We start from the raw sequence: 15,125 nt of genomic DNA, 5'->3' as shown, positions 1-15,125 counted from the left end.
GTGGGGCTTCCCTGGCAGTCCAGTGGTTAAGATGCCACCTTCCAACACAGGGGGTGCCGGTTCCATCCCTGGTGGGAGAACTAAGAGCCCACATGGCTGCTCGTCGCACCCAAAAATAGAAACAAATAAAAAAAATAAAGGAAACAAGTAATAAATGCACACGGCTTAAAAAAGGCTGAACCACACAGAAAGTGCTATTAAAAGGAAAAGTAAAGACTTCACTGTCTTAAAAAAAAAAAAAAAAGTATGGCCCTTCCAGCATGTCTACTCATAGACACACGTACACGTGTGTATACGAGCCCTGATTCCGACCCTGGCCTGTGGGGGCCCTAGGGCAGCCGTGTTTCTGATGCACCCCACTTCGTGCCGCCGCCTCCCTGGGAGGCTTGGCCTCTGAGCCCCTTCCCCTTCCACGCTTCCCTGTGCCTGGCGGGAGCCAGCTTGGCCCGGTGGGCCATGTGGTCCGGTGACAGACCCCCTGAGCCCCTTGGTGCCGGAAGGGAAGGCTGGAGAGGGGCCCCCATTTACAGGTGAGGAAACTGAGGCCTGGAGAAAGAAGGGACTGACTGCCGCCTGGGTGCCCAGCCAGGACAGAAGCTCAGGCCCCCCAAACCCTCTGCCGCCTCTCAGCTCTGCACGTGGGCCCGCTGCGTCAGGCTGCTTCTGGGGCCTCTCCCAGCCTTGATGTCTTCATCTGTGACACGGGGTGACAACTCCTGGAGGGTCGTAGTGAGGACAGGGTGACGAAACAGAAAGCGAAGATGACCACAGGGTCAGGGTGCGGTAGGGGGTCATCAGATGTCCCTGGGGCCCAGGGTGTGAACAGAAGCACTTGGGTGGGGTGTAGGGCCCCTCATGGGGTCTCCTGCCCGCACGGTGGCCCGTGGATGAAAACCACAGGCCCAAGACCCCGACTATCCTTGGGGTGCGTGCACACCTGGAGCCCTGAGGCCTGGTAGGCACAGCCAGGATGGAGTCCTGCCCTCTGCCAAGGTCCACCACCCCACGTGCCTGTGGGAAGACCCCGCCCCAAGGTACTGCCCCGTTTTCCTGCAGCCGCCCCCCCTGAACTGCAGGCCCGGGGGGGGGGGGGGGGCACCATCTCTGGGATGCTACCTCCACTTCCTCCACCTGCCAGGTCTGTGCCCATCCCCCAGTCTGCATCCCAGCTGCCTTGCGCCAGACTGTGAGCCCCTGAGGGGCAAGGCCACGGGGGGGGGGGGGGGGGGGTTCTTGCTCTGGGCCCTATAAACAGTGGAAGGAAGGAACAAAGGGTTTCAGCCTCCTTGCCCTGCTTCTTCCCCACAGGCTGGGGGGAACTGGAACCTGCAAAGCACTTCCTGCCTTGTCTGGACGTGAGAGGCCAGGCACAGGAACTGGGGAAGACCTGCGGGTGGGGGTGCTGAGATGGTGGAGGATGGGGGCTGCCCAGGTGGGCCACCCTCCTAGACTTTCAAAGGCACAGGAAGCCCCAGCCAACAGGAATGTCGACTGCCAATGCCCGCCAAGTGCTCCCCTGGCTGGAAGCTGTCCGGAGTGGGCTCATCTGCTCAAGGAAGCAGCGGTCTCTCCGCAGTCTGAGGTCAATGCTCCAGGGCCCCTCTCCCTCCCTCTGTCCAGCCTTGTGCAAGGGCAGGCCTCCAGAGGGGCTGGCACAGGCTGGCACCGCCGAGGGTGGGCGGGCCTAGACCAGAGGGACCCACGGGACAGTGGCCAGCCTGGGGACAGAGGAGCCAAGCCAGGCCATGTCAGCCAGCGGGCGGCGGGAGGTGGGGGCTGCAGGTGGGGAGGGTGAGTATTCAGCCCCGGAATGGGGTCTGGGCCAGAGTCCCCGGCCTCCGTCCACATCCAGCCCAGGGCGGGTCCCTGAGAAGACTGGAACCCGTGCAGGAAGGACCCCTGGAGGCCGCTCCGGCCACTGCACGGCCCCCGTGGCCTGCCCAGGAAAGGGCGGGGGCGCGGTCGCAATGAAGGGGACCACCCCATCTCCCCACTTCCGCGCGCCCGTTGCTTCAGACCTGCGGGTTAGGCGGACCCCGGGCATCTGCGTTCCCGGCGTCATCGATGACATTAGACAACTTGCCTGGACGTCCTCGGGCGCTTGCCGAGCCCCCACGTTCCCCGTCTGCGCCCCAAAGATCCCTGACCCCCGCTGGGGAGCGATGTTGCCGACTCTCGTGTCCAGGAGGGGCCGGGCCGCTCTTCCTCCCCAAAGCACCCCGAGCCCCGCCCTTTGTGACCCCGGGCCTCCTTACTCCCGAATGGGGCGCAAAAAAGAGGAACGAGCGCAGGCTCGCTCGATCCTGCCCGGCGGGGAGTCCTCACGTCCCCAGTCTAGCGGCGGGTCTCCGGGAACGGTGAGGGGGACCCCCATGGAAGCGGGCGAGCGAACGCAGGAGCGCGCGGTCCACCAGGGCCGCAGGCTGGGGAAAGAGGAGAGGGGGAAGGGTCGCGCACGTGGCCGGGGGGCGGGGCTGGCCGCTTCCGCACCCCCACCGGGCCACGTGGGGCGCGGACCCCTCCCCCATCTCGACCCGGGGCGCGCCCTGGTCGGGGTGGACGCGTCCGGGGAAGGGGCGGCCCCCGTCGGCCGCGCGCCCCAGCGTGGGGTGGGCGAGCCCGCGAGGAGGCGGGGCGCGCGCCCAGCCGGGAGGGGCGCGCCCTGGGGGGCGGGGCCGCCCGAGGAGGGAGGGGCGTGCCGGGACGGGGCGGAACGCGCCGCGGAGGCGGGGCCGTACCGGGGACCGGGCGGAGCTTCCCGGTGGGAGGAGGGGGTGCTCTGGGAAGCGGGCCGGGGTTGGGGGCCGCCGGGGGAGGCGCGCGCCGGAGGGAGCTGGCTCCCGGGCCCGCCGCCCCGCGTGGGGAGGGCGCGCTCGGGGACGGAGCGGGGCGTCCTCCGGGTCCAGAGTGGGCGCGCCGGGGGGGGGCGGCTCCCTCGGCCCGGCCCCGCCCCCGGCGGTCGCGCGCCACCGGCGGGGTGGCGGAGGGCGCGCCGGACGGGGGGCGTGGCCGCGCGCCCCGAGGGGGCGTCCTCCGGGCGGGGCGGGCCGCGGCCGCCCCCGCGGGCTCCGGTGCGTCAGGGCGCGTCAGGCGGGGCGGGGCGGGCCGAGCGCGGGCGGCGGCGGCGGCGGCGCGCGCCGGCCTCCTCCTCCTCCTCCTCCTCCGCCTCCCGCACTCGAGCAGCCGCCGCCGGCCGGACGGGCGCCGCTCCCGCCGCCTCCGCTCCGCCCGCTCGGCCGCGCCGCCCGCCCCTGCCTGGCATGTCGGCAGCCGTGGCGTGCGTGGATTACTTCGCCGCCGACGTGCTCATGGCCATCTCCTCGGGCGCCGTGGTGCACCGCGGGCGGCCGGGCCCCGAGGGCGCGGGCCCGGCCGCCGGCCTGGATGTGCGCGCGCCGCGCCGCGAGGCCGCCCCGCCCGGGCCCCCGGGGCCGCCGCCGCCTCCGGCCCCCGCCGTCCCGGGCCCAGGCCCCGCCGCCGCCGCACCCCACCTGCTGGCCGCCAGCATCCTGGCCGACCTGCGCGGCGGGCCCGGCGCCGCTCCAGGGGGCGCCTCGCCCGCCTCCTCCTCTTCGGCCGCCTCGTCCCCGTCCTCCGGCCGCGCCCCCGGCGCCGCGCCCGCCGCCGCCAAGAGCCACCGCTGTCCCTTCCCGGGCTGCGCCAAGGCGTACTACAAGTCCTCCCACCTGAAGTCGCACCTGCGAACGCACACAGGTGAGCCCGGCCGCGGGCCCGGGCCGCGCGCGGGCGGCCTCCCGCGCCCCCTCCCCCGCCGGGACCCCGAAACTGCGTGGCGCGTCGGGGGCGGGGAGGGGGGCGCGCCCGGGCCGCCGCCGCCGCGCCGGCCGGGAGGGCGGGGCCTCGGTGGGTGGGGCGCGCGCGGGGGGCGTGGCGGCCACGCGGTCGGGCGGCGAGCGGATGGCGGGCGCGGAGGCAGCGGCCGGGGCTCGCGGGGCGCGCGCCGCGGCGGGGTCCGCGGGCGGGATGGGGCCCCCTGGCCGTCCCCTGCCCCCTCGGCCTAGTTTCTCTGTTATTTCTCGCGGGCTTCGGGTGGGCCGCGGGTCTGGGTGGTGGGCGTCGCGGTCGGGACCTCCAGGCCTGCGGGTCTCGCCCCCTCCCCTGTCTTGGTTTCCTTATCTGTAGCAAGGCGGGGGGGAGCCGCGGCGCCGCCTCCGAGGTGGCCGCGAGGATTCTCCCCAGAGCGCGGCGGAGCGCCTGCTGCGGGGCGGGGTTGGGGAATGCCCGGCACGTTTTCTTTCCCTTTTCCTGTGTTTTAATAAGGCAGGGGGTGGGGTTAGAGAGTCCGGGTGAGGGCTGCAGCCTGCGGAGGAGGGGACCCCTGAGGGCGTCACGTCCTCAGCGCTTTTCCCAGCTTGCTGGGTTCCCCCCACCTGCTGCGGGAGCCGGGAAGGCTTGAGGGCGGCGACACTGTCACGTCTCACAGCCCAGCCTGGGGTGGGGAAGGGCTGCTGGGGCGCCTGGAGGCGGGGGGGGCTCTGGCCACCTTTTCACTCTGTCACTCCCTCTTTTTTGTTCTTCTGGGTCCTCGCAGTTCTCTCCATGGAGTGTCCCACCGTCAAGCCTGAGAATTTTGGCCTGGGGGGCAGGGGATGGTGGGTCTTGGCCCCCAGCCTGGGTTTGAGCATTGGAAGTGTTTCTTGGGCTGAGAAGGGCAGGGGAGCTGGGTGGCCGTGCACTTGGACGTGGCGGTTCTGTAACTTGCTAGCGCGCGGTCTTCGTGTCTGGGTTTTGTCTCTACAAAGCGCCCTGTGGTCGTCGTCTCCTGAGGGTCCTGATGGGGGTCACGTCAGGCAGTAGGGCACATGAGCGTGGCTTGGTGGACGTGCTCTCATTGTAGGGACACGTGGAGCGGGTGCAGGGAAGCGGGGTTGGCCCTCGCTTTGTGGCAGAGACGCGGGTGGGGTGACCCCCTGAGAGTGGCTCAGACTCCCCAGTGCCTTAGTTTGGTTTGGTTTTTTTCTGCATTCTGTCCGCCTCTCTGGGTCTGGTGAAGGGGGTGGCCAGGCCACCTCCCACTGTGGCTTCTGAGGGACACTTCCCCAGGGTATGCTGGGGTCCTTGAGATCCTCGGAGGGCCCCCCCTGGGCAGTGCTGGCCTCCCCCCAAGCCCATGAGGGAGAAAGGACTCTTTGTTGAGAGCCTGGATGTCAGTATTGCCATCCTGGTTGTAAAGAGAGACAGAGCCAGGAGACTGAGTCGGGGTGTCCCCGTGACGGGCGGGGGAGGGCAGGGTGCCATCCCCCCATGCTTTGTCTCCTTGGCAACTCTTGATGATAATGGTGCCGGGACCCGGTTGGTGCTGCTGCTGAGAGTGAAGGTGCTGCGCCCAGGCACCTGTTTTGGAGGATTTGGGGCACCTTGGTATTTAATGACGGCTAATTCAGCATCTCTGTCTGGCACCCAGGAGCACCAAACTCTTCTTAAGGTTTGTGTCAAGGTCTTTTGGTTTTTCTAGCCCCCGGGTGAGGGGGCAGCCGCTCTTTTGCCCGTTTTGGGGGTGGGGAAGCCATGCTTGTCTGGGGTCTCTTACTGCCCCTGCTGGGGGCAGGCCTGGGGACTGATGTGAGGAGGAGCCTTAATTGGATGCCGGCTGTCTGCTGAGCCGTTGTCGCCAGAGGGCTTTCGGGAGGGAGTCCTGTGCCACCCACCCCTGAAGACCGCTCTCCTTGCTGTGAAGAGAACGCCCATCTGGGCCTGGCCCCATTTTACAGATGAGCAGACAGGCCCAGCAGGAGCCAGGGAAGTGGAGTGTGGCACCCCCATCATTCCTGCTCCATTTGGCACAGAGGGTTGGGGTGGGCAGACCAGGAGGGGCAGCAGGGTCCTTCACAGGGCCACCCGGCTGCAGGGGAGCGGGGATGGCTGTCTTCCGGTCCCCTGTGTCTGGCCCGCAGCCCCTGGCCCAGAATGAGCTCTCCTGCCTCCAGCGTGGGGCAGGGAAAGACTTGGAAGCTGCAGGAGATGTTGACGCGGTTGCCTTGGATACCGAGAGGGCGCGGGAGGGAGGTGGGGCGGGGGCGGAGGAAGGCTGGCAGTCTACTCCCTGCTCTCCCAACCTCCCTCATCTCCGGACTGCTCCCCTGCCCCAGAGCCCCCGTCGCCCGGCATCTTCTGGGGGGCTCAGGCCCCCTCCCCACAAGGAACTGAGATCTGGAAGCGGGGCTGTTAGTCTAGGGTCTCCCCTTCCACACTACTGACTTCGGGGCCGCGTCGTTCTGTGTGTGGGGCGTCCTGGCCACTGTAGGGTGTTGAGTAGCCTCCCTGGCTCCCCCTGGAGCACCCCCAGTTGTGACAATGACAGATGTTCTCAGACATCACTCAGTGTCCCCTGGGGGTTGCGGGAATATCTCCAGCTGAGATCCCCTGTAAAATCCTGTTTGCTTGAACCGGAGAAAGAGTAGCTGAGCCTTTACAGTGTGTGAGAGGTGCTTTGGGGATGACCCAGTCCCTGTGCCCCCGGGACTCCTGGAACACTGCGGGGGGGGGGGGGGGTGACAGCAGCAGTGATGGAGGAAAGGGATTTCTGGAGGAAGAGGCCTGGTAGGGGACACCGTGGGGTTGGATGCAGCAGGGAAGGGCGTGTCCCAGGAGAGGGGACAGCACCCTGGCTGCAGGGGGTGGGGGCAGGGGCCCCTGGGGCATGGATTTGGAGGACCGCTGGCTGTGGTGGGAGGTGGGGAGGGGCCAGAATAGGTGAGTGTTCTGTGTGTAAACCCAAGGGCAGGGTGGGGGTAGGCGGGGAGCAGGCCGGCTGTGCAGAGGAAAATCCGTTTATGGGGAAGGGATTAGGATCGGGAGAGGGGGGCCCCTGCCGTGTGGAAGGGGAGGAGGGGGGCCAACCCACGAATTGGGTGGGAGGGACAAGGCCCTGGACACGGGGGACTAGAGGCAGCTAGGGCCACCCCTGTTTGCAGCTGAAGGCGGGGCGCTGGGTGGTGGTATTCTTTGCTGAACAGGCTTCTAGGAGGGGAGGCAGATGGGGAAACCGAGGCCCAGAGGGGACGTTGCCACCTGCACCCCCCAAGGCTGTCTGGGTGAGCAGACCCCACCCCTCACAGAGCTGGGAGCGCCCCTAGCGCCCGCTGGGGCTCACGAGACTGGTGGCTTATCTGGGGGGCCAGAGTAGGGGCAGTGCCAGCCCCGGTGGGGGGGGGGTGCAAGTGCCCAGGACTGTCCCCCCCCAGCCCCCTCCTCCCGCAGCAGGGTGCAGCGAGCAGCTGGGGACTGGGGGAGGGTGCCCCAACCTTGTGGGGGGCGATAACCACCCCCCACCCAGGCTCCCTGATAAAGGTGGCCCAGATGGCCCAGGAGTTGGCACACGATACCAGCCTGAGGAGCTGGCCTCCGGGGGGGGGAGCACCCTCACCCAGTCCTGGTTCCAGAACAGCGGGGGCTCCGGAACACGTGCTCTGGGGGGAGGGGGGGCTGTGGGGGCCATGTCCCCTCGGCCCCAGGCACTGAGAGGGCCACCAGCCATCCCTGGTGCTGAAGATGCTAGTTGGGGTGGGGACGCAAAGCCAGGGCAGCCTGGGTTCCTGGGAGGGGACGAGAGGTGTGGGGAGGCAGGGGGTCTTGCCTTTTAAAGAATCTGGGGTAGCGATAGTTCTCGTACCCACCAGCTGGTTAGCTGGTTAGCAGCTGCTGTTGCCGTCAGCACCCTGAGTGCCATTCTCAGGGCCTGTACACTGTCCCCACGCGTGCGTCTAGCACCCACGGCGTGTCAGGCCTGTGCCCGCAGCTTTATGGTTGGGTGAGAGGCAGATACCACACCCAGGAGAGAACGAATACAAGTGCAGAAAAGCCAGGAACAGGGACAGTGGCGGGGGGGGGGGTGGCAGAGAGGGACAAGGGACGGCGTGATGGGGAAGAGGCTCCAGGGGTGCACGAGGAGCAGCTAGAGGGGCTGCATAGCGGCGAGGCCACCTAGGCTCTGAGCCCTGAGCCTGGGAGCAGAGCAGGGGCTGGCGGTCCAGGCACCCACCGATGGGCTGCAGCCTGGGAACCAGGGAGAGGGTCTGGAGATGCCTTGAAAGGGGCTCTGATGGGATTTGCTGCCGGGTACCACGTGGGGAGGTGAGAGCCTGGGAGACCTCGGCCTAAGCTTTTGGTGGCAGCGCGATTGAAATGGAAAATCTACAGGAGGAGCAGGGGACTAGGAGGGAGGGAGGTGGGAACTCTTGGGTGTGGGGAGGGGAGGTGTCCAGTAGGTATTTAAGATCACAGAGCCGATGAGCTTCACACAGGTTGGTTTTTGTAAAGCCGTCAGGATGGCCAGCCACCCAGGGACCCTGTGGCCTGCCCTGCGGCCCTCGCCATCAATCTTCCATTATTTTGGCTGCACCTCCATACTGTCCTTTGGGTTCTTGGAGGCCTTCTCTGGCCCATCTCCTTAGGGAAGCCCTCCTGCTCGCCGGGCCCCTCTCTCCTTTAGTGCCAGCCGTTTCCAGCTCTCACGGGACGCAGCCTTACCTGGGCCCCTCTCCCGGTGGTCTACCCAGTAGGTGGGCATTTGTGCAAGGGTTGGCCGTGGGCCACATCGCCGGTCCTCTGCCTCTTAGGCTTGTGATGACCTCAGGAAGTCACAGTGAAGGTTAGCTGTCAGACCCTTGGTCCCCAGCCCAGGGAGGTGGGGCACTGTTCCCTGTGAAGGCCGAGCAGGCTGAGCCAGGCCTGGCGCGCGGTCGCCAGGACCTCCTGGCCTCCACTTTCCGGCTGTCCCGAGCTCACCCCCAGGCCCAGCCCAAGTCAGAGGGTCAAGTCCACCGCCGCCCCGCCCACCGCATCCTCTGGCGCCCAGGTGGACTCAGCAGACAGGCGGCTGCACCTGGCGTGCCTGCTCGGAGCACATCCCCACCCCCTCCCGGCCAGCGGACGGAGAGGGTGGCAGGTCCTGGCATCCTGCAGGCATTCACCCAACACTGTGGGGGCGGGAGGCCTGCGCGCCCTGGGACCCGCCACCCACGTGTGCACGTGCGCGGCGCTTCCCAGCAACCCGGCGTGGGGCGCGGTTGGCAGGCGGCCAGCGGGAAGGCGACCCCCCGGCCCGGCCCCGGCGGGAGCGGGACCACGTGAGCGGGGCCGGCTGGGGCTGCGGATGTCCCTGCCGCCGCCGCCGAGCTACGTGCGGCAGCTGTGTTCCCGGCCCCTGCGGGCACTGGCAGCGCTCTTGCAACCCGCGGGTGGCAAAGTAGAGCTGCGGGGCGGAGGGAGGGGAGGGTGGGAGGCCGGGCCAGCCCCGCTGCCCCAAATGGGGAAGTGAGGCACCTGCGGGGCGCACCCGCGGCCGGCTGGCCCCCTGCCCCTCCGCGTCTCCCCGCCTGCGCCCTGCAAGATGGCGACAGGGCCGCATGCCCCTCGGAGGGGCGTCGCTCCCCCGGCCGGGCCGCTAGGAAGCCAGCAGCCCCGCCCCCAGAACCGGACTCCCCTCCCCCAGAGTTTGGCCCTCGGGACCTGTCGGTTCCAACTGCGGTGGGGGGGGGGGGGGGTCCCTTCCGGGGCTGTTTTGAGCCCTGTGATTGTGTTGAGGATGTCCCTGCTGGGTTGTTCCAGGGGAGGCATGGGGTGTGGGGGGACAGCCCCAGGGATTTGGGGCCACCTGTGGTCTTGGGGACAGCTGCTCTCCCCCCAGCAGCGCCATGGTGGCCTGTGATCCCCGGCGGAGGTGGCATCAGCACATCTGGGTCCCCAGTCTCCTGGGGCCTTGCCCTCCCCCAGCTGTGACTATAACCCACAGATACCCCATCAGAAACCTTCTTGTGGGCTTTGCTGGGCTTTGACCCCCCCGCCCTTCTGCCGTGCTGAGGGTGTCCCGAGCGTGGCCGGGAGGGAGGGGTGGGGGAGGGGAGGTTTTGGTCCCGCGCTCTCCCAGGCAGCAGAGCGGGTGATGACTGGTGTCCCTCTGCGGTTCCGACCCCTCCCCTCTCCCAGCCCTCTCCCCAGGGCAGGCCTTTAGTTTCCCCGAACAGAGATGTCAGGGAGTCACCCGGAGAATCCAGGTTCTGCCCCCCCACCCCCCGCCCCCGGCTGCGGGTCTGTTCCTTGCCCCCTGCCGCTGGCTCCGGGTCAGCTCTGCACTGCCCACCAGGGTGCTGCTTTGGCGGGCCCTTCTCTGATCCCTGGCTGAGGCCGCGCTTCTGCCTGTCTCCCTCACCACCTCCCCCCACCGGTGGGCGTGTTCCCTGAGGCAGGGTCAGCCTGGGTCACCGCGGTCCTGGTCCCCAGTGCTCGGTGTGGGCCTCCCAGGGCGTAACGTGCCCCGACCCCACGGTGGCTCGCCGCCCCCTTCCCCCCCCCAGCCGGCCTCCCCCCTTCCGCCGCTGGACTCCGTCCAGTGCCACGAGGGGCCACCCTGCCCACGTGTCCACCTTCTATCCAGCCCAACACACCCTGCAACACCCCTGGGTCTTGGGGAACACAACCCCTGCGGGTTCCAGGGTCCCAGGTGCCCCGCGCTGGGTCAGGAAGGGTGAAAACTCGGGCGCTCGGGGCCCCTGGGGCGTGGCGGGGGTGCCCGCGGGTCGGCTGGGGACACGCCGACAACACACACGGTGGATGGGGGGGGATCGGGAGGCCGCCGCGTTCGATGAGGGGTCGAGCAGCACCGTTCCGGGGCGGAGATCCCCCGTGGGATGGGCGGGTGGGGACGGGCAGGCGGGGATGGATGGCGGCGGCCGCAGGGGCAGGATGGGCGAGGCCGGCCTGGCGGTGGGAGGGGTCTGCGGAGGAAGTTGCAGGCGGCGGCCCGCCCCTCCCCTCGCCTTCTGCTGCGCGGGGGCGGGGCGAGTCCCGCGCTGCCTCGGGCCCCGCCCTTCCCGCACCCCGACCGCGACCCGGGGGCTGTCCCCGCCGCGCCTCCCGTCCCTCCCCACCCCGCGAACGCGGCCGGGGGGCCCCTTCATATGTCTCTCTGCTCGTAGGGGGGCCACGAAGGCCGGCGGTGGGGTCAGGGACGAGAAAATGCCCAGACGATGCCCCCCACCTGCGCCCCAGGCGGTCATTTCCAAAGGGAAGGGGCTGGACTGGCATCGCGAGCCCCTGGGAGCCCCCGGAATGGCCCCCAGGAAGGGTGGAAGGGAGTTTCGCGGGGGTGGGGACAGCAGGACCCGTTTGCTTAAGGAGAAGCTCCTCCGAAAACTCGACGTGCGTCCGGAGCGGGCACGTGTGTGCACGTGTGTGGCAAGTACCCCGGGAGACGCAGGTCCCCGAGGTGGCGCCGTCCTGGGGGTGGGGGCGCGGTCCCTGCAGGTTCTCCTTTCAACCCGCGGCGGCTGCTCGCAGCCTGTAATTACCGTGCGTCGTCGTAGGAAATAGAGGGGAGACTGTTCACTGGGGTCGTTGGCGTCAACCATTTTACACGTTTTAAATTCACACCCAGAACTCAGCCTCTAGGACGAGGCGGGGGGTGGGGGAGACAAGCGACTAGGACCCTTGGGGGGTCTGATGGGCGGTCCCCTTCTCCCTCTCTCCCCTCCCCGCACTGACCGCTGTCTGTCTGTCCTCCGCCTCCTCCGCGCAGGTGAGCGGCCCTTCGCCTGCGACTGGCCGGGCTGCGACAAGAAGTTCGCGCGCTCCGACGAGCTGGCCCGCCACCACCGGACGCACACGGGCGAGAAGCGCTTCCCCTGCCCGCTGTGCTCCAAGCGCTTCACCCGCAGCGACCACCTGACCAAGCACGCGCGCCGCCACCCCGGCTTCCGCCCGGAACTGCTCCGGCGCCCGGGTGCCCGCAGCGCCTCGCCCAGCGACTCGCTGCCCTGCAGCCTGGCGGGCAGCCCCGCGCCCAGCCCGGTGCCCAGCCCGGCCCCCAACGGCCTGTAGAGCCCCGGGTCCAGCCGCCCTGAGCGCGCCCGCGCTGGGCCTGGGCAGGGAACACCAGCAACGCGACTGCTGTCCCGGGCCCGGGGCGGCGCACGGACTGACCGCCAGCCCGGCCCTTCCCAGTGTCCCCCCCCCGAGGGCCCCCAAGATGCCCCTGCCCCCTCGAGAAGACAAGGAGGGGTTCTGAGACTGAACCGGGGTCGCCCGGGCCTTGGAGGTTGCTCTCGGGAGGGGTGGCGCCCCGTGTCTGTATATAGCCATGATCTCTTAATTCTCTTCCCAGCCGTTACACAGGGGACCCCGGGTGGGTGGCCAGAGGCGTCCCCTTCCCCCTCCGGCACCTCCCTGCTTTGGGAGACATGTAGGTCTTGGGGGGGGGGGGTGGCCTAGGAAAGGCACCCCCTAACCGGTGTTCAGACTTGGCCCCCGGGCCCCTCTGTCTAGGTTGGGGTGAAGTGCACAGAGCCATAGGTGAGCCGGAGGTTCCCGCGGGCTGCCTCGTGTCCCCCCCGCCCCCGGAGCCCCTCACCCCACCGAAAGCCATTGGAGACGTTCAGGGAAACGGGGTGCGGCCCGGCCGCCCCCATTCGGGTACTCAATCTCAGGTGTCCACAGGTTCTGCCCCACTGCCCACGGGAGGGGCCCCTCAGCTCCCCGGCCACGAGGGCTGGGTGGGGATGGGGGGGAGGTGGTAGGGTTTCCATAGGGGTCCCGGTTTTGCTTCTGAGACTTGGGGTAGGGAGGGAGAGAAACGGGGGTTCTTCCAAAGAGCAATTTGACTCACGGTGGGGTGGGGCGAATATCGCGGGGTGGGAGTAAATGCAGGCTTATTTATTTTCCTCTGTCTGCCATGGGGGGGAGGGGGGCCGCACTGCCCCTCTGGGTGGGTGTGCGAGTGTGAGTGAGAGACTGGAGGGAAGCTGGCCCACAGCCGGCTCCCCTTTCCTGCAGGGGAAGAGTCCCCGACTTTGGCCTTGTGCAGCACCATGTGACAATCAATCCCTCTTATTTGGGACCAGGACAACCTTCGGGCGAGATGCACCCCTTCCCTCCCTGCGGATGGGGGCGAGGAGGCCCCGGGCCCTGGCTGCATCCTGCCCAGGTCGGCCTGGCCCTCGGACCAGCGGTTGAGGTCCCGCCCACGCGGGTGGGAAGCAGGAGGGCTGACCCCCCCCCCAGCCCCCTGGGATTGCTCGATTTTTTTGAACCGAGTAGAATATTTTTTCAGGCGCCGATCTCTTCCTTGATCTGGGCCACGGTCGGTGGTCTGTTGTCCTCAGGGGTTGCGGGTGTGGGGGGGGGAGGGTCTGCGTGGTCTGAACTTGGGATGAGGAGAGACAAATGCCACGTCCCCTCTTGGTGTCTTCCCACCGTGGCTGCGGTTGGATTTTATTTTGGACAGAGGGACTGAAGACCCCGGCCCTGGAATGGGAAGGGACCCAAACGCCCTGTCCCGTACCCCGAAAAGGCCTCTCCCTCCTTTGGCTGTACGAGGTCTGTGGCACCCCTCTTGTGTACCAGAACCTTCCTGTCTCCCAATTGGAGTCGAGGGCATTTGGATGGCACTAGCGTGGACCTGAACCGGCCCTGGCAGGATCCAGGGGCAGGTGCCTGGGGTCCAGGGGAGGGGGCGTGGAGGATCTTCCCCCGCGGAATTGGTGAGATGCCTTAGTCCTGCGGGCGGGGGATGGGGGAGGGGGGGCTGGCCCAGGCCTTGTTTTCCTTTGTGTCTGTCTGGACGCCCCCTAATTGTCCCAGCCCTGGCCGGTGCATGGCCACAGAAGGTGGACTGTGGTCCAAGGACCCAGGGAGCTGAGAACTCGTCCCTGGCCCCTCCCCAGGATCCAGGGGACTGGTGGTCTTTGGGACCTGGTTCCAGCCATTTAGCTGTGGCCTCTCGAGGTGGGGGGAGGGGGAGGGCCCCAAGGGACTTGTGCTTTCGGGTGACCCCCTACCCCCTGCCCTGCCTGGCCTCATCCTGGTATTTAATTAAACAAGATCTTTTTTTAAAACCCGATTCCAGAGCCTGTGTGGTTTTTCCCTGCGTCGATTCAAGCTGGTGGGCTCTCTGAGCCCCTCTGTCCCCCTCGCCAATAGGGTCCCCAGCCTCCTCCTCGTGGGGAAACTGGGGCTTGTGAATCTGGGGCCCTGGTGGGGGTCTTGGCAACGCCCCCCAGCCCCCAGCCGCGCGCGCTGCCGTCCGGCGGCACCCACGCCTCGCGCGGCTGTGCCCCCGCCCGCCTTCCCGCGCCGTTACCCGGCAACCGAGGCTCGGTGACACGGCGCCCGGGGGCGTCCGCTGCCCGCCCCCTTCCGGCGCCGGGGCGGGGGCAGCCCGCGCTGCTCTAGAGGACTCGCCGGCTCTGCAGGGCTCCTCCCCGCAGGGTCCCCTGGACCCCCGCCCGGCTCCTGTGCCCAGGCGTCCGGCCGCTCTCGTGTCGCATGCCTGCTGCATCCCGGCTCCCCATTGGGAGGGGGGCTGGGAGGGAAAGGGGTTCCCCGGGGGCGCTGAGAAACTGGTGAGGGCTCTGAACCCCTTTCTAGGAAAAGTGCATCCCGGAGTCCAGCGGCCTGCAGAGCCCGGGAGGCTGGGGGGGGCTGCTGTCGGGGGAGCGCAGACCCGCCCCCCCCCAACCCCCGGGGTTTCCCTGCTTCTCGCTCCCTGCTCCCCCGCCATCTGGTGGCCGCCCCTGGTATTGCACCACCGGCTCCCGCGCACCCTTCCTCATGGTCCTGCCCTTGGGGCCGCCAAGGTCGCCCCAGCCTGGGCACGGGGCCCTCGCCTTTCCTCGAGGATGGCCTCCCTCTGGCACCCCCCCCCCTTGCTCCCTTCCTACTAGAATCTGGCCCGAAAGCTCGCAGGTATCGCTCCCTGGACCCCTGTCTCCCTCCAGCTCTGGCAGGCTTCTCTGCCCATTTGCAGCAGGGTTCCTGGAATGCTGGGTCCACACGGGCAGTACCCCCCACCCCCCGCACCTTAAGTCTTTCTTGGGCGCACTCCCACGTGCCCCGGAAACAGCTGGAAGATTTCCCCTCTGCCTCCTGGACGCTCACTGGCAGGTGGCCTCGGGGACCCCTGGCCCTCCTCCCCAGGCTCAGGTAACCCCTGTGCTGAGGACACCCACTGGTCCATGCCCGCTGAACCTCACCCTCAACTCCAGACCCGGGATGTTCTTACCCCCGCTCCCAGTCTGCCCTGGTGGGCTCCCCTCCAGTCACTGCAGCTTCCTCTTTCCAGGTGTTCAGGCCAAAACCTTTGGGGTCACCCTTGGCTCCCCTCTTTGTTT

General features: G+C 68.2%; 1 protein-coding gene across 1 annotated transcript; it reads left to right on the top strand.

Moving 5' to 3' along the window:
* The first annotated feature begins 3,145 nt into the window (after window positions 1–3,145).
* KLF16 (KLF transcription factor 16) lies at window positions 3,146–13,855 on the top strand. The gene is made up of 2 exons (XM_057708524.1): window positions 3,146–3,714; window positions 11,537–13,855. The coding sequence occupies exons 1-2, from the start codon at window positions 3,261–3,263 to the stop codon at window positions 11,836–11,838; spliced, it is 756 nt and encodes a 251-aa protein (XP_057564507.1). The 5' UTR covers window positions 3,146–3,260; the 3' UTR covers window positions 11,839–13,855.
* The last annotated feature ends 1,270 nt before the right edge of the window (window positions 13,856–15,125 follow it).

Source organism: Hippopotamus amphibius, chromosome 15 (genome assembly GCF_030028045.1).
Source record: "Hippopotamus amphibius kiboko isolate mHipAmp2 chromosome 15, mHipAmp2.hap2, whole genome shotgun sequence".
Taxonomy (NCBI): Eukaryota; Metazoa; Chordata; class Mammalia; order Artiodactyla; family Hippopotamidae; genus Hippopotamus; species Hippopotamus amphibius.
Note: the sequence above shows the minus strand (reverse complement) of the source record. Positions and strands in the feature narration are given on the sequence as shown.